This window comes from Bombina bombina, chromosome 3 (genome assembly GCF_027579735.1).
Source record: "Bombina bombina isolate aBomBom1 chromosome 3, aBomBom1.pri, whole genome shotgun sequence".
Classification (NCBI taxonomy): domain Eukaryota; kingdom Metazoa; phylum Chordata; class Amphibia; order Anura; family Bombinatoridae; genus Bombina; species Bombina bombina.
The window spans coordinates 109,508,291-109,535,787 of record NC_069501.1 but is presented as its reverse complement, the minus strand read 5'-3'; the positions used below and the strand labels follow the sequence as shown (position 1 = coordinate 109,535,787).

At 41.2% G+C, this 27,497-nt stretch overlaps 1 protein-coding gene across 3 annotated transcripts in view; it reads right to left on the bottom strand.

The window, feature by feature from the left end:
- Nucleotides 1–15,868: 15,868 nt before the first annotated feature.
- The window catches only part of LOC128651511 (uncharacterized), a 12,773-nt gene continuing 1,144 nt past the window's right edge, over nt 15,869–27,497 (bottom strand). The window contains exons 2-6 of one of the 3 annotated variants that reach the window (XM_053704546.1): nt 24,507–25,117; nt 23,770–23,948; nt 23,343–23,466; nt 17,790–17,909; nt 15,869–16,850 (exon numbers count right to left, since the gene is read on the bottom strand). In XM_053704546.1, coding sequence (XP_053560521.1) covers nt 16,456–16,850; nt 17,790–17,909; nt 23,343–23,466; nt 23,770–23,948; nt 24,507–24,891 — 1,203 coding nt within the window. In that variant the 5' untranslated portion in view covers nt 24,892–25,117 and the 3' untranslated portion in view covers nt 15,869–16,455. Of the gene's footprint in view, nt 16,851–17,789; nt 17,910–23,342; nt 23,467–23,769; nt 25,118–27,497 lie in introns of all 3 variants that reach the window. The other 2 variants (XM_053704544.1, XM_053704545.1) reach the window with 2 other exon arrangements.

Here is a 27,497-nt window from a genome sequence, read left to right as displayed (position 1 = left end):
ACAGATGAAATCTCCCTCTTGGGGGAGATAATTTGAAGTCTAGAAGGTATCCCTGAGATATGATCTCTAGTGCCCAGGGATCCTGAACATCTCTTGCCCAGGCCTGGGCGAAGAGAGAAAGTCTGCCCCCCACTAGATCCGGTCCCGGATCGGGGGCTTTCGATTCATGCTGTCTTTGGGGCAGCAGCAGGTTTCCTGGCCTGCTTGCTCTTGTTCCAGGACTGGTTAGGCTTCCAGCCTTGCCTGTAACGAGCAACAGCTCCCTCCTGTTTTGGTGCAGTGGAGGTTGATGCTGCTCCTGTTTTGAAATTCCGAAAGGGACGAAAATTAGACTGTCTAGCCTTAGCTTTGGCTTTGTCTTGAGGTAGGGCGTGGCCCTTACCTCCTGTAATGTCAGCGATAATTTCTTTCAAACCGGGCCCAAATAAAGACTGCCCCTTGAAAGGTATATTAAGTAATTTGGACTTAGAAGTAACATCGGCTGACCAGGATTTTAGCCACAGCGCCCTACGTGCCTGTATGGCGAATCCTGAGTTCTTAGCCGTAAGTTTGGTTAAATGTACTACGGCCTCCGAAATGAAAGAATTAGCTAGTTTAAGGACTCTAAGCCTGTCCGTAATGTCGTCTAGCGTAGATGAACTAAGGTTCTCTTCCAGAGACTCAATCCAAAATGCTGCCGCAGCCGTAATCGGCGCGATACATGCAAGGGGTTGCAATATAAAACCTTGTTGAACAAACATTTTCTTAAGGTAACCCTCTAATTTTTTATCCATTGGATCTGAAAAAGCACAGCTATCCTCCACCGGGATAGTGGTACGCTTAGCTAAAGTAGAAACTGCTCCCTCCACCTTAGGGACCGTTTGCCATAAGTCCCGAGTGGTGGCGTCTATTGGAAACATCTTTCTAAATATTGGAGGGGGTGAGAACGGCACACCGGGTCTATCCCACTCCTTAGTAACAATTTCAGTTAGTCTCTTAGGTATAGGAAAAACGTCAGTACTCGCCGGTACCGCAAAGTATTTATCCAACCTACACAGTTTCTCTGGTATTGCAACGGTGTTACAATCATTAAGAGCTGCTAAGACCTCCCCTAGTAATACACGGAGGTTTTCCAATTTAAATTTAAAATTTGAAATATCTGAATCCAATCTGTTTGGATCAGAACCGTCACCCACAGAATGAAGCTCTCCGTCCTCATGCTCTGCGAGCTGTGACGCAGTATCAGACATGGCCCTAGTATTGTCAGCGCACTCTGTTCTCACCCCAGAGTGATCACGCTTGCCTCTTAGTTCTGGTAATTTAGACAAAACTTCAGTCATAACAGTAGCCATATCTTGTAATGTTATCTGTAATGGCCGCCCAGATGTACTAGGCGCCATAATATCACGCACCTCCCGGGCGGGAGATGCAGGTACTGCCGCGTGAGGCGAGTTAGTCGGCATAACTCTCCCCTCGCTGTTTGGTGAAATTTGTTCACATTGTACAGATTGACTTTTATTTAAAGTAGCATCAATACAGTTAGTACATAAATTTCTATTGGGCTCCACCTTGGCATTGGAACAAATGACACAGATATCTTCCTCTGAGTCAGACATGTTTAACACACTAGCAAAAAAACTTACAACTTGGTTATAATCTTTTTTAGCAAAAACGTACTGTGCCTCAAAGAGGTACTAAACGATTAAATGACAGTTGAAATAATGAACTGAAAAACAGTTATAGCATCAAACTTTAAAACAACACAACTTTTAGCAAAGGTTTGTTCCCATTAGTAAAATAACAATAATTAAATTTGACATAAAAAATACAAAGCAACGTTTATATTCACAGTCACTATAAGAATTCTCACAGCTCTGCTGAGAGAATTTACCTCCCTTCAAAGAAGTTTGAAGACCCCTGAGATCTGTCAGAGATGAACCGGATCATGCAGGAAATATAAAAGTAACTGACTGGAATTTTTTGATGCGTAGCAAAGAGCGCCAAAAACGGCCCCTCCCTCTCCCACACAGCAGTGAAGAGAAACGAAACTGTCACAAATAAAAGCAAAAAAGGCTGCCAAGTGGAAAATAATGCCCAAATATTTATTCACACAGTACCTCAGCAATGTAAACGATTCTACATTCCAGCAAAAACGTTTAACATGATAAATAGTTATTAAAAGGATTAGTGACCTTTAACAGAGTAGTTCCGGTGAAATACCATCCCCAGAATACTGAAGTGTATACATACATGTCATTTTAACGGTATGGCAGGATTTTCTCATCAATTCCATTCAGAAAATAAAAACTGCTACATACCTCAATGCAGATTCATCTGCCCGCTGTCCCCTGATCTGAAGCCTTTACCTCCCTCAGATGGCCGAGAACAGCAATATGATCTTAACAACTCCGGTTAAAATCATAGTAAAAAAACTCTGGCAGATTCTTCCTCAAACTCTGCCAGAGAAGTAATAACACGCTCCGGTGCTATTGTAAAATAACAAACTTTTGATTGAAGTCATAAAAACTAAGTATAATCACCATAGTCCTCTCACACATCCTATCTAGTCGTTGGGTGCAAGAGAATGACTGGGACTGACGTAGAGGGGAGGAGCTATATGCAGCTCTGCTGGGTGAATCCTCTTGCATTTCCTGTTGGGGAGGAGTTATATCCCAGAAGTAATGATGACCCGTGGACTGATCACACATAACAGAAGAAACAGCCAATAGGATTTCAGTAGGTCTCATACTATTGACTGTTTTGAACAGCCAATAGGATTTCAGAAGCTCTCATCCTAATTGGCTGATTTGAATTTGAAGAATCAAATCAGCCAATAGAAATGCAAGGTATGCCATTTTTAAACGGCTACCTTGCAGTAAACTTAAGTGTACGGCGGTGACCGTATGAAGAGGACACTCCACGCAGGATGTCTTCGGCTTCCAGAATGGCTCTGTAATATTAGTATTTTTATTTTTCGTGATGTTAGTGTTAATTATTTTTGGTAAACTTAGATTTTTTAGTTGTAATTTAGATTTTAATTTTTTTTTCTTAGTGTTAGGTTTTTTAAATTTGTAATTGGTAGTATTTTTTATTTTATTAGATTAGTTATGTTAGGTTAATTTATAGTTTAATGTTAGGTTTATATTTATTTCACAGGTAAGTTTTTATTTATTTAAACAGAGTTATATTGTACTTTTAATTTTTGTCATATAATAAATATAAACATAACAGCAATTATCTGTAAGACAGAGCAAGTATATATTTTGCGAGCTTATCAATATCATCGATGTGTGTTACATAAATCCCTTTTGGGATAGATTTAGCCATTAATGTACAACATGGATTGGAATCCCTCGTATGCGTTATATTAAACTTCGCATTCATATATTCCATTATTGACTTGTCCTTGATCTAATAGGAGCAAGTAATCTTTAGGATCACAAATCTAAATCTATAGAATGGTATATTAATCGAGTTATAACCTGTCAATTTTGATGTTTACAAATAACGCTTAGCCACTCGATCTTCCAATCACATGAGCCCAAATTTACACACCCACTATAGGTATGACAAGCGTAATGTGGATTGGTGCTGCCTCTATGACCAAGCGATGACTAAATACACACCCTTTATCTAACTATGAGTTCCTCCTACGTAGAATGATGCTAAAACTGAAAAGACAATCAGCTAATCATAAGGAGACAACTCCCATCTTTGTATCCAATGCGGTGTCAGTGGTGGGCATTTTGACTGAATAAAAGATGCCTAGTAGCAGCGGCCCGCACCCCCTATGAGGAAGCGTTCGTGAAACGCGCGTCAGGGGTCCAGCAGGGGTAGCTTTGTCTCTCCTGTTGTTCGTTTTTAATTTTGCTTGCTCTTGTGGAAAATTAGTTTACTATGAAGTTATAATTATATCCTCTAATCCTTTATTGCTATATGTAAAAATGAATACAGCCCTCGGATTGTAAGGGTTTAGTTAACTTTAATTCTAAAGGATTGAGGATATTTAACGTTGGACATATTAAATGGCTATTATGCTAACCACAGAGTTTAAGTGGTTTTAATTCACAGCTTTTGCTACTGTATGAGTGAGAGTTCCTTAGTTGAAATAATAAATTTTAATGTATGAATGATTGGGAACGTTTTTATTATCTTCAAAGCAGACGTAGTCTTTTAAAGGCCTATCGAATTATTCATGATCCTTTCCATGTTAGCAACAGACTATTTGCCCTTTTACCATCTGGGAGACGTTATAGAAGCTTAAAAGGAAAAACTGCTAGATTACGGAATAGTTTTTTCCCAAGAGCCATTACTCTGCTAAATAATAACTTTTAAAAATCTCTCTTATGCTCATAGCCTTTTTTAATTTTTTATCCTTCTGATGATTAGATCTTTTTATTATATTGAAGAAAGTGCTAAATTAATGGTTTTAATCTAATTTATTGATTATCCTGTTAATGGTTCTTTTTTACCTCACTTTATATTCACATAACACATATAATGTAAAATACACATATGATTCATATAAAACACTCATGATTCACATCATATATATAATGCAAATGTACACATATGTGTGCAAGATGACTAATTTTTTATTAAATTTTTTTACACATAACAGAATTTATGTTTACCTGATAAATTTCTTTCTCCAACGGTGTGTCCGGTCCACGGCGTCATCCTTACTTGTGGGATATTCTCTTCCCCAACAGGAAATGGCAAAGAGCCCAGCAAAGCTGGTCACATGATCCCTCCTAGGCTCCGCCTACCCCAGTCATTCGACCGACGTTAAGGAGGAATATTTGCATAGGAGAAACCATATGGTACCGTGGTGACTGTAGTTAAAGAAAATAAAATATCAGACCTGATTAAAAAAAAACCAGGGCGGGCCGTGGACCGGACACACCGTTGGAGAAAGAAATTTATCAGGTAAACATAAATTCTGTTTTCTCAAACATCGGTGTGTCCGGTCCACGGCGTCATCCTTACTTGTGGGAACCAATACCAAAGCTTTAGGACACGGATGAAGGGAGGGAGCAAATCAGGTCACCTAAATGGAAGGCACCACGGCTTGCAAAACCTTTCTCCCAAAAATAGCCTCAGAAGAAGCAAAAGTATCAAACTTGTAAAATTTGGTAAAAGTGTGCAGTGAAGACCAAGTCGCTGCCCTACATATCTGATCAACAGAAGCCTCGTTCTTGAAGGCCCATGTGGAAGCCACAGCCCTAGTGGAATGAGCTGTGATTCTTTCGGGAGGCTGCCGTCCGGCAGTCTCGTAAGCCAATCTGATGATGCTTTTAATCCAAAAAGAGAGAGAGGTAGAAGTTGCTTTTTGACCTCTCCTTTTACCTGAATAAACAACAAACAAGGAAGATGTTTGTCTAAAATCCTTTGTAGCATCTAAATAGAATTTTAGAGCGCGAACAACATCCAAATTGTGCAACAAACGTTCCTTCTTTGAAACTGGTTTTGGACACAGAGAAGGTACGATAATCTCCTGGTTAATGTTTTTGTTAGAAACAACTTTTGGAAGAAAACCAGGTTTAGTACGTAAAACCACCTTATCTGCATGGAACACCAGATAAGGAGGAGAACACTGCAGAGCAGATAATTCTGAGACTCTTCTAGCAGAAGAAATCGCAACTAAAAACAAAACTTTCCAAGATAATAACTTAATATCAACGGAATGTAAGGGTTCAAACGGAACCCCCTGAAGAACTGAAAGAACTAAATTGAGACTCCAAGGAGGAGTCAAAGGTTTGTAAACAGGCTTGATTCTAACCAGAGCCTGAACAAAGGCTTGAACATCTGGCACAGCTGCCAGCTTTTTGTGAAGTAATACCGACAAGGCAGAAATCTGTCCCTTCAGGGAACTTGCAGATAATCCTTTTTCCAATCCTTCTTGAAGGAAGGATAGAATCCTAGGAATCTTAACCTTGTCCCAAGGGAATCCTTTAGATTCACACCAACAGATATATTTTTTCCAAATTTTGTGGTAAATCTTTCTAGTCACAGGCTTTCTGGCCTGAACAAGAGTATCGATCACAGAATCTGAGAATCCTCGCTTCGATAAAATCAAGCGTTCAATCTCCACGCAGTCAGCTGGAGTGAAACCAGATTCGGATGTTCGAACGGACCCTGAACAAGAAGGTCTCGTCTCAAAGGTAGCTTCCAAGGTGGAGCCGATGACATATTCACCAGATCTGCATACCAAGTCCTGCGTGGCCACGCAGGAGCTATCAAGATCACCGACGCCCTCTCCTGCTTGATCCTGGCTATCAGCCTGGGGATGAGAGGAAATGGCGGGAACACATAAGCTAGTTTGAAGGTCCAAGGTGCTACTAGTGCATCCACTAGAGCCGCCTTGGGATCCCTGGATCTGGCCCCGTAGCAAGGAACTTTGAAGTTCTGACGAGAGGCCATCAGATCCATGTCTGGAATGCCCCACAGGTGAGTGACTTGGGCAAAGATTTCCGGATGGAGTTCCCACTCCCCCGGATGCAATGTCTGACGACTCAGAAAATCCGCTTCCCAATTTTCCACTCCTGGGATGTGGATAGCAGACAGGTGGCAGGAGTGAGACTCCGCCCAAAGAATAATTTTGGTTACTTCTTCCATCGCTAGGGAACTCCTTGTTCCCCCCTGATGGTTGATGTACGCAACAGTCGTCATGTTGTCTGATTGAAACCGAATGAACCTGGTCCTCGCAAGCTGGGGCCAGGCCTGGAGCGCATTGAATATCGCTCTCAGTTCCAGAATATTTATCGGTAGAAGAGATTCTTCCCGAGACCAAAGACCCTGAGCTTTCAGGGATCCCCAGACCGCGCCCCAGCCTATCAGACTGGCGTCGGTCGTGACAATGACCCACTCTGGTCTGTGGAACATCATCCCTTGAGACAGATTGTCCAGGGACAGCCACCAACGGAGTGAGTCTCTGGTCCTCTGATTTACTTGTATCTTCGGAGACAAGTCTGTATAGTCCCCATTCCACTGACTGAGCATGCACAGTTGTAATGGTCTTAGATGAATGCGCGCAAAAGGAACTATGTCCATCGCCGCCACCATCAACCCGATCACTTCCATGCACTGAGCTATGGAAGGAAGAGGAACGGAATGAAGTATCCGACAAGAGTCCAGAAGCTTTGTTTTTCTGGCCTCTGTTAGAAAGATCCTCATTTCTAAAGAGTCTATAATTGTTCCCAAGAAGGGAACCCTTGTTGACGGGGATAGAGAACTCTTTTCCACGTTCACTTTCCAGCCGTGAGATCTGAGAAAGGCCAGGACAATGTCCGTGTGAGCCTTTGCTTGAGGAAGGGACGACGCTTGAATCAGAATGTCGTCCAGGTAAGGTACTACTGCAATGCCCCTTGGTCTTAGCACCGCTAGAAGGGACCCTAGTACCTTTGTGAAAATCCTTGGAGCAGTGGCTAATCCGAAAGGAAGCGCCACGAACTGGTAATGTTTGTCCAGGAATGCAAACCTTAGGAACCGATGATGTTCCTTGTGGATAGGAATATGTAGATACGCATCCTTTAAATCCACCGTGGTCATGAATTGACCTTCCTGGATGGAAGGAAGGATAGTTCGAATGGTTTCCATCTTGAACGATGGGACCTTGAGAAATTTGTTTAAGATCTTGAGATCTAGGATTGGTCTGAACGTTCCCTCTTTTTTGGGAACTATGAACAGATTGGAGTAGAACCCCATCCCTTGTTCTCTTAATGGAACAGGATGAATCACTCCCATTTTTAACAGGTCTTCTACACAATGTAAGAACGCCTGTCTTTTTATGTGGTCTGAAGACAACTGCGACCTGTGGAACCTCCCCCTTGGGGGAAGTCCCTTGAATTCCAGAAGATAACCCTGGGAGACTATTTCTAGCGCCCAAGGATCCAGAACATCTCTTGCCCAAGCCTGAGCGAAGAGAGAGAGTCTGCCCCCCACCAGATCCGGTCCCGGATCGGGGGCCAATATTTCATGCTGTCTTGGTAGCAGTGGCAGGTTTCTTGGCCTGCTTTCCCTTGTTCCAGCCTTGCATTGGTCTCCAAGCTGGCTTGGCCTGAGAAGTATTACCCTCTTGCTTAGAGGACGTAGCACCTTGGGCTGGTCCGTTTTTACGAAAGGGACGAAAATTAGGTCTATTTTTTGCCTTGAAAGGCCGATCCTGAGGAAGGGCGTGGCCCTTACCCCCAGTGATATCAGAGATAATCTCTTTCAAGTCAGGACCAAACAACGTTTTCCCCTTGAAAGGAATGTTTAGTAGCTTGTTCTTGGAAGACGCATCAGCCGACCAAGATTTCAACCAAAGCGCTCTGCGCGCCACAATAGCAAACCCAGAGTTCTTAGCCGCTAACTTAGCCAATTGCAAAGAGGCGTCCAGAGTGAAAGAATTAGCCAATTTGAGAGCATTGATTCTGTCCATAATCTCCTCATAAGGAGGAGAGTCACTATCGAGCACCTTAAGCAGTTCATCAAACCAGAAATATGCGGCAGTAGTGACAGGGACAATGCATGAAATGGGTTGTAGAAGGTAACCCTGCTGAACAAACATCTTTTTAAGCAAACCTTCTAATTTTTTATCCATAGGATCTTTGAAAGCACAACTATCCTCTATGGGAATAGTGGTGCGTTTGTTTAAAGTAGAAACCGCTCCCTCGACCTTGGGGACTGACTGCCATAAGTCCTTTCTAGGGTCGACCATAGGAAACAATTTTTTAAATATGGGGGGAGGGACGAAAGGAATACCGGGCCTTTCCCATTCTTTATTAACAATGTCCGCCACCCGCTTGGGTATAGGAAAAGCTTCTGGGAGCCCCGGCACCTCTAAGAACTTGTCCATTTTACATAGTTTCTCTGGGATGACTAAATTTTCACAATCATCCAGAGTGGATAATACCTCCTTAAGCAAAATGCGGAGATGTTCCAATTTAAATTTAAATGTAATCACATCAGATTCAGCCTGCTGAGAAATGTTCCCTAAATCAGTAATTTCTCCCTCAGACAAAACCTCCCTGGCCCCCTCAGATTGGGTTAGGGGCCCTTCAGAGATATTAATATCAGCGTCGTCATGCTCTTCAGTAACTAAAACAGAGCAGCCACGCTTACGCTGACAAGGGTTCATTTTGGCTAAAATGTTTTTGACAGAATTATCCATTACAGCCGTTAATTGTTGCATAGTAAGGAGTATTGGCGCGCTAGATGTACTAGGGGCCTCCTGAGTGGGCAAGACTCGTGTAGACGAAGGAGGGAATGATGCAGTACCATGCTTACTCCCCTCACTTGAGGAATCATCTTGGGCATCATTGTCATTATCACATAAATCACATTTATTTAAATGAATAGGAATTCTGGCTTCCCCACATTCAGAACACAGTCTATCTGGTAGCTCAGACATGTTAAACAGGCATAAACTTGATCAGAAAGTACAAAAAACGTTTTAAAATAAAACCGTTACTGTCACTTTAAATTTTAAACTGAACACACTTTATTACTGCAATTGCGAAAAAACATGAAGGAATTGTTCAAAATTCACCAAATTTTCACCACAGCGTCTTAAAGCTTTGAAAATATTGCACACCAATTTTGGAAGCTTTAACCCTTAAAATAACGGAACCGGAGCCGTTTTAAGCTTTAAACCCCTTTACAGTCCCTGGTATCTGCTTTGCTGAGACCCAACCAAACCCAAAGGGGAATACGATACCAAATGACGCCTTCAGAAGTCTTTTATAAGTATCAGAGCTCCTCTCACATGCAACTGCATGCCATGCCTCTCAAAAACAAGTGCGCAACACCGGCGCGAAAATGAGACTCTGCCTATGCTTTGGGAAAGCCCCTAAAGAATAAGGTGTCTAAAACAGTGCCTGCCGATATTATTATATCAAAATACCCAGATAAAATGATTCCTCAAGGCTAAATATGTGTTAATAATCAATCGATTTAGCCCAGAAAAAGTCTACAGTTTAAATAAGCCCTTGTGAAGCCCTTATTTACAATCGTAATAAACATGGCTTACCGGATCCCATAGGGAAAATGACAGCTTCCAGCATTACATCGTCTTGTTAGAATGTGTCATACCTCAAGCAGTAAGAGACTGCACTCTGTTCCCCCAACTGAAGTTAATTGCTCTCAACAGTCCTGTGTGGAACAGCCATGGATTTTAGTTACGGTTGCTAAAATCATTTTCCTCATACAAACAGAATTCTTCATCTCTTTTCTGTTTCTGAGTAAATAGTACGTACCAGCACTATTTGAAAATAACAAACTCTTGATTGAATAATGAAAAACTACAGTTAAACACTAAAAAACTCTAAGCCATCTCCGTGGAGATGTTGCCTGTACAACGGCAAAGAGAATGACTGGGGTAGGCGGAGCCTAGGAGGGATCATGTGACCAGCTTTGCTGGGCTCTTTGCCATTTCCTGTTGGGGAAGAGAATATCCCACAAGTAAGGATGACGCCGTGGACCGGACACACCTATGTTGGAGAAATATATACTTTTTTGTATGGAACTGATTTTTTTTGCACTTTATTACACTTACATTGTACTTACTTTTGTGGTATAGAAATTTTCTGCACAAGTCACTTGAATTTTTTGCTATCTATTAGTTTTTACCATTATAGTGCCATCTGTGTATAGGATTGGTTAGATTTTCAAATATAATTTCGTTGTCTCTGTTTTTCTACTTTGTACAATGACAATAAAACAAATCTAATCTAATCTAATCTAAATTTTGAACACTTTATGAATCTAGTAGAGTTAAGTTTGATAAATATAAAAGTGGAATTATTCTCTCTTTAAAACTGTGTTGTACTCTCAGTTACAACTAGTTTGTCTAGTTGTTGTCAACTTTATTGAATAGTCGCAATGTGGGTGGGCGGCAGATTAGGGGTTAATAAGTTTAATATAGTGTTTGCGATGCGGGAGGGTGGCGGTTTAGAGGTTAATAGGTAGTTTATGGGTGTTAGTGTACTTTGTAAAACTTTAGTTATAAGTTTTGTGAAACATTTTTGTTACACAAAATCCATAACTACTGCTCTCAGATGGCGGTATGGATCGTGTCGGTATAGGCTGTAACGCAAGCATTTTAGCCTCACCGCGCAACCTGTAATACCGGCGCTATGGAAATCCCACACAAAAACTTCATGTTTTTGAGTGCGGTTTTGACGTTGCATTACAGGCTAAAATACTTGCGGTATACCTATTTCTGACACGACTCCCAATAGCGGCGTTACTGCTTTTACGCTCAAATTGCCATTTTTTCAGCATTAAAAGCCGCAATGTAAAACTCGTAATCTAGGTGAAAATGTTTTACAGTAAAAGGGACCTATAGTCATTTAGATGAAACATACAATAAAAAAAAAAACTTTCCAATTTTCCTCTTTTAAAACTAACCTCTTTTTCTTTCTATCTTCCAGACATTTATATTTGAATCTATCCATTTGGTTTTGCATATGGTAAACGTAGTTAAGTGTTCCCCTTTGCTGATTTATGGAAAATGAAGAGCATCTATATAGACTAAGATTTGGCATATAATTATTTTAACACACTAAATGATAGTGAACTGCTGGCAAACCTTTGCCATGGATAAATTATGCATATAATGAAACAAAATCAATTAGCCAACACCTAGATCGCTTGAAGTTGGAACTACCAACAATGAAAAGAAAATGTTTAGTATCCTTTAAAAACTTCATGGCTAAGGGTGTGAAAGATCATCCACAAGAGAACCTATACCCCTACACAATAGCTTTTCCCTTTTTCTTAAATGATGGGACACCTGAGTTTATAGGATCTTGCATCTTCAAAAACATAAAAGTATAAATATCTAATACATTAGTTTCAAACCCTACTTCGAATAATGTTTCCTATATGTAAAAAAAAATTTAAAGAATAATTTTTAAGCTGTAGAGAAAGGAAGAAACAATATATAGAAATATTTCATTTGTATTTTCTGCTTATTAGTGTAACATTTCTCATATAGAGTGCCTTAAAGTAATAACAGCATTGTAAAATAGCACACATTTTGTACAAAACCTGGTCACTGAACAGAAAACCCTTACACTAAAGAGCCTAAAAACGGTATTACACAGGTGAAACTCGAAAAAATAGAATATCGTGCAAAAGTTCATTTATTTCACTAATGCAACCTAAAAGGTGAAACTAATATATGAGATAGACTCATTACATGCAAAGCAAAATAGTTTAAGCCGTGATTTGTCATAATTGTGAGGATTATGGCTTACAGCTCATGAAAACCCCAAATCCACAATCTCAGAAAATTAGAATATTGTGAAAAGGTGCAATATTCTAGGCTCAAAGTGTCACACTCTAATCAGCTAATTAAGCCATATCACCTGCAAAGGGTTTCTGAGCCTTTAAATGGTCTCTCAGTCTGGTTCAGTAGGACTCACAATCAAGGGAAAGACTGCTGACCTGACAGTTGTGCAGAAAACCATCATTGACACCCTCCATAATGAGGGAAAGCCTCAAAAGGTAATTGCAAAAGAAGTTGGATGTTCCCAAAGTGCTGTATCAAAGCACATTAATATAAAGTTATGTAGAAGGGAAAAGTGTGGAAGAAAAAGGTGCACAAGCAGCAGGGATGACCGCAGCCTGGAGAGGATTGTCAGGAAAAGGTCATTCAAAAGTGTTGGGGACTTTCACAAGGAGTGGACTGAGGCTGGAGTGAGTGCATCAAGAGTCACCACACATAGACGGATCCTGGACATGGGCTTCAAATGTCATATTCCTCTTGTCAAGCCAGTCCTGAACAACAAACAACGTCAGAAGCGTCTTACCTGGGCTAAAGAAAAACAAACCTGGTCTGTTCCTCAGTGGTCCAAAGTCCTCTTTTCTGATGAAAACAAATTTTGCATCTCATTTGGAAACCAAGGACCCAGAGTATGGAGGAAGAAAGGAGAGGCACACACCGCAAGATGCTTGAAGTCCAGTGTGAAGTTTCCACAGTCTGTGTTGATTTGGGGAGCCACGTCATCTGCTGGTGTTGGTCCACCGTGCTTCATTAAGTCCAGGGTCAATACAGCCGTCTACCAGGAGATTTTGGATCACTTCATGCTTCCTTCCGCAGATGAGCTCTATGGGGATGCTGACTTCATTTTCCAGCAGGACTTGGCACCTGCCCACACTGCCAAAAGCACCAAAACCTGGTTCAATGACCGTGGGATTACTGTGCTTGATTGGCCAGCAAACTCGCCTGACCTGAACCCCATAGAGAATCTATGGGGCATTGCCAAGAGAAAGATGAGAGAAATGAGACCGAACAATGCAGAAGAGCTGAAGGCCGCTATTGAAGCATCCTGGTCTTCCATAACACCTCAGCAGTGCCACAGGCTGATAGCTTCCATGCCACGCCGCATTGAGGCAGTAATTGCTGCAAAAGGGGCCCAAACCAAGTACTGAGTACATACAGTATGCATGCTTATAGTTTTCAGAGGTCCCATATTGTTCTATGTACAATCCTTGTTTTATTGATTGCATGTAATATTCTAATTTTCTGAGATTGTGGATTTGGGGTTTTCATGAGCTGAAAGCCATAATTATCACAATTATGACAAATCACGGCTTGAACTATCTTGCTTTGCATGTAATGAGTCTATCTCATATATTAGTTTTACCTTTTAGGTTGCATTAGTGAAATAAATGAACTTTTGCACGATATTCTAATTTTTCGAGTTTCACCTGTATATATATATATATATATATATATATATATATATATATATATATATATTTAAAATAGTTGCATCTTGTCTCATAGTGGCTTGTCCTAGGCTTTCAAGCCTTTGAGAATCTTATTTGCAGTGGATACATCTGTTGATAGTGTTGTGTCCCCTGCCCTTTCTGAGGTCACTAAAAGTTTTATATTCTTGCTTGCAGAACCTAAACCTAGACCAGTGCACCAATTGGGTCTTCTTTGTTGCTATGGGACAATTTTGGCCTTGTATATCAGGCTTATGAACACAGGGCAATCCTTCTGATCATGATTCACATGCAACTCACTCCCTATTTCCTATACCCAGCAATATCCCAGATTAGCTATTTTAACCCTATAATAACTATTATTTAGAATGGTCCCTACCTGAACATGTAGCAAAATATTTTTAAGAAATGGGTTCATGGAGTCTAGGGCAGTAAAAGATGCAATAACCACCGAGCAGAATGTTCATGTCCTTCTTGCAGTGTCAAACATCTGAAATAGTTCAAATTGTGTCCAGTGATGGTAGGTACAGGCACAAGTAGACAACTGCTTTGACATTATTGGTTTCTTTAGCACAACAGATAATGTCCTTAAGGCTGATTCAAGGCTGGGCCATTAGGGAGTGAGCATTGCTATTTTAGCCCTTCATGTGTAAAGACAAAGAACTCCATGTACTAAGCAGTGAATGCTGCTGTGGAGCCCTTGCAGGGCAGGCTCATTCATGCACTCTCTCTGCCACCTCTGCGTTGGTGAAGCACCAGATCAAACTGGTTATCAGATCTGACTCTCGATCTTTATAACTTTTGCCTCAGAATAGAATCTCTATTGAGGCTGATTTGGTTTTCTTGGAATTGGAGGGAGCTCAGCAACTGGAGTCACTGTCTGTCATTTGAATGGTATAAAGTTACTAGTTTTGTAATTCCCTGGGCTTTAACATTTTACGTTTGATAAAGGTATAACAATTGAAAATAGAAAATAAACCGCCATTTAGAAGTAGTTGTGCTGAAATGAAAGGTAGTAAAGACGTCCATGCAATATATTTTCTTCTTAAAATGGACAACACAGCTGTACTGTTTTAAGATCTTTCTAATAAACATTTTTTTGCCCCAAGATCTGAACATTTTACATTCATCTGGTGCAGATGTCAGAGAATATAGCGGTGCTGTTTAGTATACACAAATCAGCACCTATCTAAGCTTTTAGAGCATGTAAAAAAGTAGAAGCACACATTTATAATATTTTTTCTAACAATTATAAATACTCAGTCACTAAAATAATCTCCATTATAATTTTTTGTGAAAGTAAGTATGGTAATCTTGGGATTTTGGCAACATCCCTAACATTGCAGGAGGCAACATGCAGAAATAGTAATTAGGAAGGATCTGTTTTCCCTGCCATAATTTGCATGACCTTTAAAGTCATCAATCCCCGGCCCAACATAATAACATTTATAAAACTACGAGTTACACACAACTTTGGTATAAAATTGTCCGCAGCCATTTTATTAATAACATAAATTAAATATAATAAAACATCTTTAAACATTTTAAACAGAACATACCTGATGTTCTTAATTAACATTCACATTAAAACATATTGCCAATTCCCCACAGCGGTGCTAGTTCCCAAACCCACAAAAAACAAGATGGCCGTTATTCAAAAAACTGGACTCAACTATATCCACGTTGAGTCCGTACCAAGCACACCTCCACTTTAATAGGGAACCCCTTGTCCCTATAATAAACCAGTTACCCGCTCACCCCATGGAGAGGAAACTTCTTAAAATCCTCCAAATCACTTGGCCATATTGCTTAAAATATTTGTCTGGGAACTAGCACCCCCGCCTTGCTGCGACAAACACAAAACAAGGAAGGAACACAACAAATTCAAGGGAGGGAGGGAGGGAGCACTTTTTCACACAAATTTTCTTAACAAGCTGATGACAGATTCTCTCGCTCTTTTCTTAAGTACGCAGTAGTGCGTGCTAACCCCGCCCATTATCCCTTATTAACCAATCAAAACAAACCAGGCCTATTCCTCCAACGGTCAAGGCCCCTTCCCGTTACTTTGCACTCCCAGGGGCTCCTTGACCTTTAAAGTCGTCAATCCCCGGCCCAACATAATAACATTTATAAAACTACCTTACTTATATAAATAAGAGTTACACACAACTTTGGTATAAAATTGGCCGCAGCCATTTTATTAATAACATAAATTAAATATTAAATATAATAAAACATCTTTAAACATTTTAAACAGAACATACCTGATGTTCTTAATTAACATTCACATTAAAACATATTGCCAATTCCCCACAGCGGTGCTAGTTCCCAAACCCACAAAAAACAAGATGGCCGTTATTCAAAAAACTGGACTCAACTATATCCACGTTGAGTCCGTACCAAGCACACCTCCACTTTAATAGGGAACCCCTTGTTCCTATAATAAACCAGTTGCCCTCTCACCCCATGGAGAGGCAACTTCTTAACATCCTCCAAATCACTTGGCCATATTGCTTAAAATATTTGTCTGGGAACTAGCACCCCCACCACCGACTGGTCTGCTCAAGCAGCCCAGTCCCGCCAAATCCAAAAAAATTTCCAAAGCTTCTTTTATGTCAAACAGGAATATCTGCAGCCTGAATTGATTAAAGGGAACACCATCTTTTAGATAAAATTCCTCAGCCCCTTCAACTTCAAAATCTGGGTGAAAAACAACCCCCCCCCAACCTTCTTACAAAAGAACTAACTATTTTATTATTATTTTTTACGGCTCCTTTCAAGCTTATCATAATCCCATGCTGATCTCCACACTAGACGTGGAGTAATCTGTGACCAAATTATTTTTATCTCAGGATAAAGATCTTTAATATTGCCCAAATCTCTTTTTATTCTTCTGACTAGTTCCTTCTGAGGAATAATACCCAAGTCATTCCCCCCCAAATGCAACACTAAAACATCAGGGTGATGGAACACCTTGCTGTACTCAACAAATACTGGAAACAAAAGCTCCCAACACATGCGCCTAATCCCAAACCATTTGACTTCCCATTGACCAACTGGACACCCGAGCTGCAGGCCGCCCATTTTCTTACTGGCCTCAGCATTGGCCCAATATATAAATGAATGCCCCATCACCCATACGATCCTCACACCTGAAAAATACAAGAAATAAAAGAAAAACCTTCAGGAAGCTATTAGCTCAGGCGTTCCCACAACATTCTCCCAATATTTTTTATTTTATTTTTTTAAACTCTCAAATCAGGCCTAACGTAAGATTTATAACGATTTGAACTCCACCTACCAATCTTTTTAACTATATCTTCCTTCAGACCTAGAATAGAAGCCTCAGTAGCAGCCCCTATACGAAATGAATGGGACCCAAATTCTAATGGATTAAAACCCAATAACCCAATTGATCCTTTCAAAATAGCTCTAAATTGATACTGCGACAAAAAGGAACCACCAGAATGAATCAACAATGGGCCATCTTGCGAAGGCCGTATAGACCCATAATGCATCATCACCTGACAAGGACATACCGCTGACCCACTAGGGAACAGAACTATATTCTTGCCTTTTTTATAAATGTCAGTTTTACTACTCCTCAATAAAATTTCCACCCTATTCTCATCCCATATCACATCTTCTTTTTGTAAACCCCCAGAAACCCTCCTGCTAGGGCTTACTAATTCAGATATCCTGAAGGCCCCGATAAAGGCCAAAACAAAGGCCGTTCGAAACAATGTTATTTCAAATGTTGATGAACAAATATAAGCCAGTACTACCCAAATCTTTTCAGCAATGTAAATGTAATAGGCCTTCTCTTGTCTATATTCTTCGCCTTCGTTTTCAAACCCTTAAGGACCTGGCGAACCCAAAAAACCTTTGTAATGTCACCCATACCCAATAAACGGAATCTAAAAGCTAAGGCAGCCAATCTTTTATCCATATTAGATGCTGACAAACCCAGAGTTCCCCAATGCCACATTCCAATAAGCAACCTGTGACATCATCAGACCCTTCCTTAAGTTCAGCCTGACCTAACCATGCTTCCCATTCTCTCCAGACTGATACATAAGAAAACCAAGTACCTGGAGCCAAAGAATTCTTAATTAACTCAGCCAATCCTCCTCCCCAAGCTTCCATAATTGATCCGGGAAATTCGTTCCGACTGCATCTGCCCGAGGAGCAAGCTCCCGAAAACGGCTCCACTGTAAACGAGATAAAGCATCTGCTATCAAATTGCACTTACCAGGGATATGTTTAGCCCTGACAAAAACATTCATGCTCAAACATTTCAAAACCAGTACTCTCAATAAACGCAAAACTGGCAATGAGGACGCAGATACCGAATTGATAGCAGAAACGACACTAATATAATCCGTGTGGAATAATATAGATTTATTAACCAAATCATCCTCCCAAACAAATAAAGCTACCAATATCGGAAATAGTTCAAGAAATACTAAGTTTCGAGTTAAACCAAGCCCCACCCAATCCTGAGGCCACACGTCCGCACACCAGTGACCCTGAAAATAAGCCCCAAAACCAACACCACCAGCTGCATCAGTTACCAAATCCAACTCAACATTGGAGATCCGAGCTTCCATGAAGATCTCAGCTCCATTAAAATTTTTAAGGAATTCTAACCAAACCCTCAAATCATCTTTGTGTCCTTTTTTAACCCTCACAAAATGATGAGGCTTACTTACACCAGATGTGGCCAATGACATTCTCCTAGAAAACACTCTCCCAATGGGAATAATTCTGCAAGCAAAATTCAATTTCCCTAACAGTGATTGCATTTCACGCAAAGTCACCTTACTAACACCAAGAAAAAGCTGAATCATTTCAGACAAATCCACAATCTTTTCCCTCGGCAACTTACATTCCATCTTCTCCGAATCAATTGTGATCCCCAAAAAATTAAGGGCCGTAACTGGACCCTCAGATTTTTCCATTACAATGGGAACCCCAAATTCAGATGCCATTGAATAAAAACAATCCCTCAACTTCAAACAAACATCCCACTCAGGAGGACCCACAAAAAGAAAGTCATCAAGGTAATGAACAATAGAAGAAAATCCTGACTTAACCTTAACTACCCATTCCAAAAATGAACTAAAACACTCAAACAATGAACAAGAAATGGAACACCCCATCGGAAGGCAAAGGTCCACATAAAAAACTCCATCAAAACAGCAACCCAAGAGATAGTGGGAAGAAGGATGAACCGGAAGCAAGCGAAAAGCTGCCTCTATATCAACCTTAGCCAGCCAAGCAAACTGACCCGCTTCCCTGACCATCTTAACCGCCAGGTCGAAAGATGCATAAGACACTGACGATAATTCCTCCGGAATGCCATCATTCACAGACCCACCCTTTGGAAAAGACAAGTGATGAATAAGACGGAATTTACCCGGATCTTTCTTAGGGACCACACCCAAAGGTGAAATACGCAAATGGGGGATTGGGGGAAATTTAAAAGGCCCCGCCATACGACCCAACAAAACCTCCTTCTCAAGTTTACTCTTAACAACATCTGGCCATTCCCTAGCTGACTTCAGATTGCCTCTATAATGAACAACTCCACCATAAGATGGAATTTTAAAACCATACTCAAAACCATGAAACAATAACAACGCTTTCTCCCTAAAACTCTTTTGTTTAGCGTAAAGGGAGAGCCACAGCTCCATCCCGCTTAACCTCACCGGAGTTACTCCCTTTCTCAGACAACTCCTGGGTTCCACCCAATTTGTTCTTTTTGAAACACTTGGAGAATGGGTGAGCGCCCCCGCACCCTGAACACTCATGTCTGAATTTACAAGAAGATCCCCATTTGCAAATCTTTTCATTAAAAGCGAAGCAGAAACCTTTTTTAACTGTTGCCGATGACCCACTCTGAAGTGACCCGCCGGCTCCCCCACGAAAAGGCTGCCAAGACCTTAACGGGGTCATTATCTTGAGCCAAAGACCCATATCCCGATCATCTCAGGCTTATCCGACAAACGTTGCCTAAATTGTTCATCATAAACCCACCAAGCCATACCCCCATATATTCTCTGAGCAGCAGCAACTTCATCTAAATAACAAAAAAGGGCCACACCCTGATCAGGAAACTTACCAGCAAATACGCTGGCATAAATAACAAAAGATTGAAACCAATTAGTAAAGGTTTTAGGCAACTTTCTGTACCGTTTTTTCCTCTCCTCTTCCTCCTTCTTTGACGCATCTTTCTTTGAATCCTCAGGTATCTCAAAAGACTGGTCAAGAGGTAACAGAGAAAATAACTCAATAAATTCTCTCTTCCATATCTTTTCCCTTAACTCAACCGTCAAGTGCATACCTAAAGGCCCAATAGAACACAAGCAAGACCTAGCCAAAGCCGTATCAGCAATTTTAAGTTCAGGGCCCCCGACCCTTTATTCTCAACATTAACCACTTTTGACTGGGGCAATCCAACTGCTTGAACCTGTATAGCTGTCATGTTCTGTCTCAGGATATCATGTGAGAGCCTTATTGTCTGGAACAGTTGCTTTAAAGGAAGATTAGTAGAAGCCATACTGATTGAAAATGAAAACAAATTTATTTAAACAACAAAATACTTTGTTTAAGCAAATACTTGCAGAATATTTAAATATGCTACTCAGGTATGTTAAGATCACATACAGCAGGAGTGAAAATAAAGAAAACTAGTAAGCAGAGATGCAGATTCAAAAAGGAAAGTCTCTCTTGGTAATAACTGAAATGTAAGATTTGCACAAGGCAGAAAACAACTTGTAAACAGGTAGCAGGTTTAATGGTAAAGTCTCTCTCCTTGTAATTGCTGAATGCAGGAATTGCACAATGCAGGAAACAACTTGCAAACTGGTAACAGGTTTAAAGGTAAAGTCTCTCTCCTTGTAATTGCTGAGTGCAGGAAATGCACAAGGCAGGAAACAAACTTGAAGATTGGTAACAGGTTTAAAGGTAAAGGCTTTCTCCTGGTAATACCTTGTAAACAGGTGCAAAGGAAATCTTTCTCCAAAGAAATACAGGAAACAGGTTCTGACTTGACAAAACAGATCCAATGTGAAGACAAAAATGCAGACTAAAAGCCATCCTTAAATAGGGAGGTTTTGCACAGGGTTGGTTCTGATTAATTCCAGAATTGAGAACACCTGTGTGTTGCACAGGTGTAATAACAAGTAAGGCAAATAGTTATTTATCAGATCTTTTAAGATCCATGCTATTGCTAGAACTGGCTGTGGCTCAACATGTAAGCAAACAGAAATAGCAACCACAGAGTCACAGGTTCAAATCCCCACACAGCCCTTCTTAGCAGAATGCCTCCCAGACCTTTTCTTTTTCGTCTGGAGGCTTGGTTCATGACAGATGCCCCCTCCAAAGAGCGCACTCTGGGCGCTCAAAGCCTGTTCAAACATCTGAAGGTGGGATTTACGAACAAGTGTTCCATTTGAAGCCCTAATACAATCAGATGGAATGGATTCTTTGCTTTGGAACAGCTGCCTGAGATTGGGGACCCTTAGAAGATATCCCTGTAGGCATAACAAGAGCTGAAAAACCAAGACAGTTTTGATTTAGAGGTTCCTGATTATACCCAGCAGCTTGCAATGGACTGGCTGATGGGCAGGGTACCTCCAGGTAGGAAAAGACCTCTCCTTCAGAGTCAAGGAATTCGTTATCTGGGTCATATCTGCCTGATGGGTAGAGTACCTCCGGGTGAGGTATGACCTCTCCTTCAGAGTCCAGGAATTCATTTTCTGTGTCATTTATATCCAATTCAACCATCGCATCCAATTCTTTCTCAGTCAATGAGTAGCTGGGTGAAGGTGGTACAAGGAGGTGTGGATCTTTAGAATTGGCAGAGTCTGATTCAGCTGGAAGGTTTGTCACTTTTATGTCTGATGAGTGACTTTTGTTAGCTGGATCTCCAGCCAGGGCAGAAACAAGGTAATGTGCAGGATTTCCAGGAGGTATTTTTGCAGAGTTCCCCAATGTGGTTGATGCAGAAACAGACGCAGTGGTATGGGTAATGGATGTAGTTGGAGTTGTACTCCCAATGATCATCTGTTTCAAATCAGGTACCATTTCTTGAAGCGTGTTAGAAACGGTTGTTTGTAGAATAGATGTATTCTCCATAGCTGGGTCATCTCCAGGGGTATCATGCAGTTTGCTAGTGGAAGTATAATTTGTTCCCTTAACATCAGAGTTCATTTTCAACTTGGCTGTATCTTGACTTGATCCTCTAGGAGGTCTTACTGGACACCCTGTGATGCGGTGACCAGGTCCCCCACAATAGAAACAGAGGTTAAGTTGTCTTCGCCGAATTTTCTCCTCTTCTGTTAAGGGTTCTTTAAAACCTTTCCTTGTTTGGGAGGTAACTTTAGACAAGGTTTCGGTTGGGAGAGATAACATTTCCACCAGCTCCATAAAGTTAATGAGTATGTCCTTAATAAACTTTAACACTGAATCCAATACAGCAATAATCCCAGAGGGCTCTCTTTTAAGGTCTTCACATTCTGTCATGTTCTGTCTCAGGATATCATGTGAGAGCCTCATTGTCTGGAACAGTTGCTTTAAAGGAAGATTAGTAGAAGCCATACTGATTGAAAATGAAAACAAATTTATTTAAACAACAAAATACTTTGTTTAAGCAAATACTTGCAGAATATTTAAATATGCTACTCAGGTATGTTAAGACCACATACAGCAGGAGTGAAAATAAAGAAAACTAGTAAGCAGAGATGCAGATTCAAAAAGGAAAGTCTCTCTTGGTAATAACTGAAATGTAAGATTTGCACAAGGCAGAAAACAACTTGTAAACAGGTAGCAGGTTTAATGGTAAAGTCTCTCTCCTTGTAATTGCTGAGTGCAGGAATTGCACAATGCAGGAAACAACTTGCAAACTGGTAACAGGTTTAAAGGTAAAGTCTCTCTCCTTGTAATTGCTGAGTGCAGGAAATGCACAAGGCAGGAAACAAACTTGAAGATTGGTAACAGGTTTAAAGGTAAAGGCTTTCTCCTGGTAATACCTTGTAAACAGGTGCAAAGGAAATCTTTCTCCAAAGAAATACAGGAAACAGGTTCTGACTTGACAAAACAGATCCAATGTGAAGACAAAAATGCAGACTAAAAGCCATCCTTAAATAGGGAGGTTTTGCACAGGGTTGGTTCTGATTAATTCCAGAATTGAGAACACCTGTGTGTTGCACAGGTGTAATAACAAGTAAGGCAAATAGTTATTTATCAGATCTTTTAAGATCCATGCTATTGCTAGAACTGGCTGTGGCTCAACATGTAAGCAAACAGAAATAGCAACCACAGAGTCACAGGTTCAAATCCCCACACAGCCCTTCTTAGCAGAATGCCTCCCAGACCTTTTCTTTTTCTTTTTCGTCTGGAGGCTTGGTTCATGACAATAGCTGACCCTTCACCTTTAGTTCCCTCAACAGAACTCGCTACTGAAACATTTTGCAATGCAGATCCCGACGGAACCCAAGAATTGGCAACTCCTCCTGGGACTTCTAACTTAGCTAACAACTCCCTTAAACCCGCAACAACAGTTACTGATAAACGATTAACATTCACCCCAACTTTTTCAACCCCAACATTCAATTCCACGGCACCAGATCCCCCATTACCTGATCCAAAATCCTGAGCCGCAGTAGACTGATCCACTTGAGATGCAGCCGTGACCTTCTCCCTATTTTGGAACCCAGGAGTCCTAGTTTCCGTAATAGCCATCTCTTGTTGACTTCTTTCAGCCTGTAAAACAGTAACATGTGACAAACCCCCCGATGGTGCCCAAACACCAATACACCTACTAGCCGTAGACATACCCAACCCGCTATCAACCAAAACCCCCCTACCCTTCTTAAGAGCTGTAACTTCAGACACTTCCACCCTTGAGTCCCCATACCTCTTTCGCTGTCTACCTCTACATTGTATTCTCCCATTCCCAGACCTGTTTGGACATTGAACAGAATTAACCGAACTATTAAATGTATTGCTATGACTCCTTCTCAAATTCCCCTGATGGCCAAAATTAAAATTGTTGGCCGTACTCACCCCTGCTTCTTCTCCCCTCGAATTAGGACGTCCCGCCATCGGAACGCCGTCCTCTATATCAAGCCTGATATTATCCGTCCAGGATTCCTGAAGGCCATAAGCTTCCCCACTCAGGCCGTCATTTCCCACCACCAGAAAACCCAGAGGATTCACAGGCCGTGACCCAATCTCATTCCCTTCTAAAAGATAAACATTATTAGAAACAGATACATTTTTAACCACATCAGCATTCCCTTCCCTCAAATTTCGTAACTCACCCCTTAAAATTAAATCTCCCGATGCTCTAACTGCAGGCTTAAACTGGCGAAGAGAACCAACCATACGAGGAGAAGTAGGTATAAAATCCTCCTCAGAAGAATCTAAATATAAGGTTAATTCCTCACTGCCAGTACAAACCTCCGCATCGGGCTGATTCTCACTTACTTCAACCCCCTTAACTCTCTCATCTAGTACTCGATAAGACTGCTCCTCAAAACTGCTACTAGGCCTGAAAACCTGGGCCGTCTTTGAAACTTTATGTACCTGTGCCTCAACCACCTGAGATAAAACAGACAAGCCTGGAACCCCTGACTCCCTACTATCCTCGCCCGTCTGTCTTTCTAATACACCTACTGACCTAACACTACTTACTTGCTCATTACTAACACTCGCTAAGCTAGGCCTCAACGAGCCGTCACCTTTATTAACTTGCCTCTTTCCTTTACTAGCCTCTTTCTGGCCTAAATTGGCCATCTTACCCTTAGGCAAATAATCACCCTCCTTTTCAGACACTCTCACTTGCTCCGCTATAGAAACACTGCTGCTGGATGGTATAGCAGGATGCCTGATCTCCGCTTCAACATGCCGACTCCCAGAACTGGAACCTGTTCTCTTCTTCATGGTCGACTTTACCCCCGGACTGGGGCTGGATCTCCTACGGCCACCGTTACTACCTTCAGAATCAGGATCCAGACGAACCGGAGGCCTAGAAAGCCTTACTGGTCTAGGAGAAGCAGCCTCTTTATCCGCCCTCTCTCCGATATCCGGAACCAACAGTGGACGTAACTTCTCTTCGAGCCAGGTAGGGCCCCTTTTAACGGCTTCCACCTTAAGCTGCTCTAAAAGAGCATCAAACTGCGCCATAGCGAATAACTCAAACGACAAGCACTTTTTCACACAAATTTTCTTAACAAGCTGATGACAGTGATGACAGATTCTCCCGCTCTTTTCTTAAGTACGCAGTAGCGCGTGCTAACCTCGCCCATTATCCCTTATTAACCAATCAAAACAAACCAGGCCTATTCCTCCAATGGTCAAGGCCCCTTGCCGTTACTTTGCACTCCCAGGGGCTCCTTTTCACAGCATAAAGCTAAAAAAAAAAAAAGAATTAAAAAGATAAGCAAATGTTACCTTCTACATTAATTGACTTGGCATTTCGTTCCATATTTAAATGATATATAGACAGGAAAGAGCATAGAGAAATATTAAAATGTAGTAGACTAAGCTGATGAATAATTTATTTCAGGCTGGGGTATATAAACACATCTATAAAATAATTACAATAACGAAAGTAATGATGTTTAGTAAGGTTATATTGTATATGTAAAGGTTATTGGCAAATGACTCTCTCAGGATCTCCTTTCCAAGCTCCCAGGCTTGCTAAGTGACATAAAACTCTATAAAATATCATTGGGAATAAACTTTCAATTCACAAAATAGGTTAAAATTAAGCTTTTTATTCTGAAGCTACCAGGAAATGCAGCTGAACCTGATTGCTCGCTGACTGATAACCAGATTTCCTACTGATTTGTTGCTGGGCATTGACACGTCTCACAAACATATGTTTAAATGTTTAGGGTTTTTTCTCTGTACAGGAACATTTGATTAAAAAAGTAATGCATTTTAAATTGTCCTCTTTTAGATAGAGCAAATAATATTTGAGCTTCTTTAAAGGGACATTAAACACTAAATACATGCTAGATAGAATGATGCATTCAAAGAAAATATTAGTCCATGAGTAACATGTAGATGTATTTTTTAAAGTTTCATTAGTTGTTTAAAAAGTGACAAAATGGGGGCGGAGCGACGAGCTGAACCGGCAGGACGCATTTTGGAGGAGCTCCTGATCTATATCTAACATATATGAGCCTATTTTAGGTTCCCAAGGGATATTTACAACTCTTTGGTGACTATAACTTTAAAAGTCTGTTGTGGAATAGGAGCCTATCTGAATTGGTCCCTTAGCCTAAGTTGTTTAGCCAAACTAAGCGACTCTGTCTGACAGGCCGCAGCCGGGCAACCGGGTTACGAGTAGTCCTACTTGACTACATACTCTGATCTGAGATGGGTACCGATACCTGGTTAACAGAAGACGCTCTCTTTGTGATGTTTAATGAACATTATACTGGACTGAGACACTTAATTGCACAGTCGTTTGCAAGTTGCTTGCCCCCACGTGGCCCCCAAGATGGCGACCGAGAACTAAAGGACATTATTGAACAACAGGGGGATTCTTTTATAGCATCGGTTTCCAAGGAGGCTACCCCGTGCTACACTAAGAATGTTGACATGTGTGGATCTATGTGCCAGGACGCAGAGAAACAAGATGCTGCCCCCCAGTACGAGCGGGAGACAGCTCAGATCCTCAAGCGGTGGGATGTGCCTAACACAGGGAATACCTGTAGAGAATTCATGATGCTGTAGAGACCCCTGCAGCTCAACGTTGGCGGCTTGGACCCAAAGAGACCCGCGCTTCCCACGGCTGAAGTTGTGTCTATCCTTTGCTCTCAAGGGAGACGATCTGTGGGGACGCGCATCCCAACTTTTCATAACCATGCCGAGGGTACATCTAAACCTAACTGGTTCACAGCGGAGGTGCCGGGCTCAGAATTGGGATGTTTATTTCTTTATGAGGCATGTCCGGGAAGGGGGTTATCGAAAGCTAGGACCCTTGGTCTCCTGCAGCCTTGCCCCCACTTGTTCAGAAGCAGGCTGGTAAGACTCTTTATTTCACTCAGCAGAGTGGGCATAGGTTAGAGAGTTGCACTTTTCTCTTTCTTAGAGGGCCCTTCAAAATCCCACAACTGCCCGCTAAATCCTGCAGGGATGCTTTCATACTAGTTGCTGCTTTTTACCAATCTGAGTCCTAATACCACAGATGCCTACGGTCATATTAACTATAGACATTAGCAGCGGGACCCAAGAGTTTGCAGTGCAGTATGACTCCTCTAAGTGTACTTTCCACTGAACACTGCTTTCATATGGTGCCGGGAGGAAGTGTAATAATCCGATGTGCGCTGTGTTAGATTAGCCTTTCAAACTCCCTGCACACTACTCAACAGTTTTGGGACGTAACTGTCATAAGCCTAGCAGCTCATGTCTAACATGGCTTTTCAAAGACCAGGAATCCTGATATTTGAGGTCCTCCTTTGTGACTGTTACGTATAATTATCTGTTTGCATTTCTTACGCTGTCAGCCTGTCTTACCTGTGTCTACACAGTGTTTATAAATAGTATCTGCTACTAGAGTTACCAGGACTTATGCTACACTAAAGACCTCATAAAGCGAATGTATAGAAAATGCATGTTTTATATTACTTTCTTGTCTACAGGGTGTTTTGATGTAGGGCCAATTAAGTTTCCCCCTCTTGTGGTCTGAGGACGGGGGAGACCCCGAAAACGTTTACCATTAAACGATAAAATTAAAACGGAGAGTGCCTGCTTTATTATGTGGATATTTGTTTGCTTGC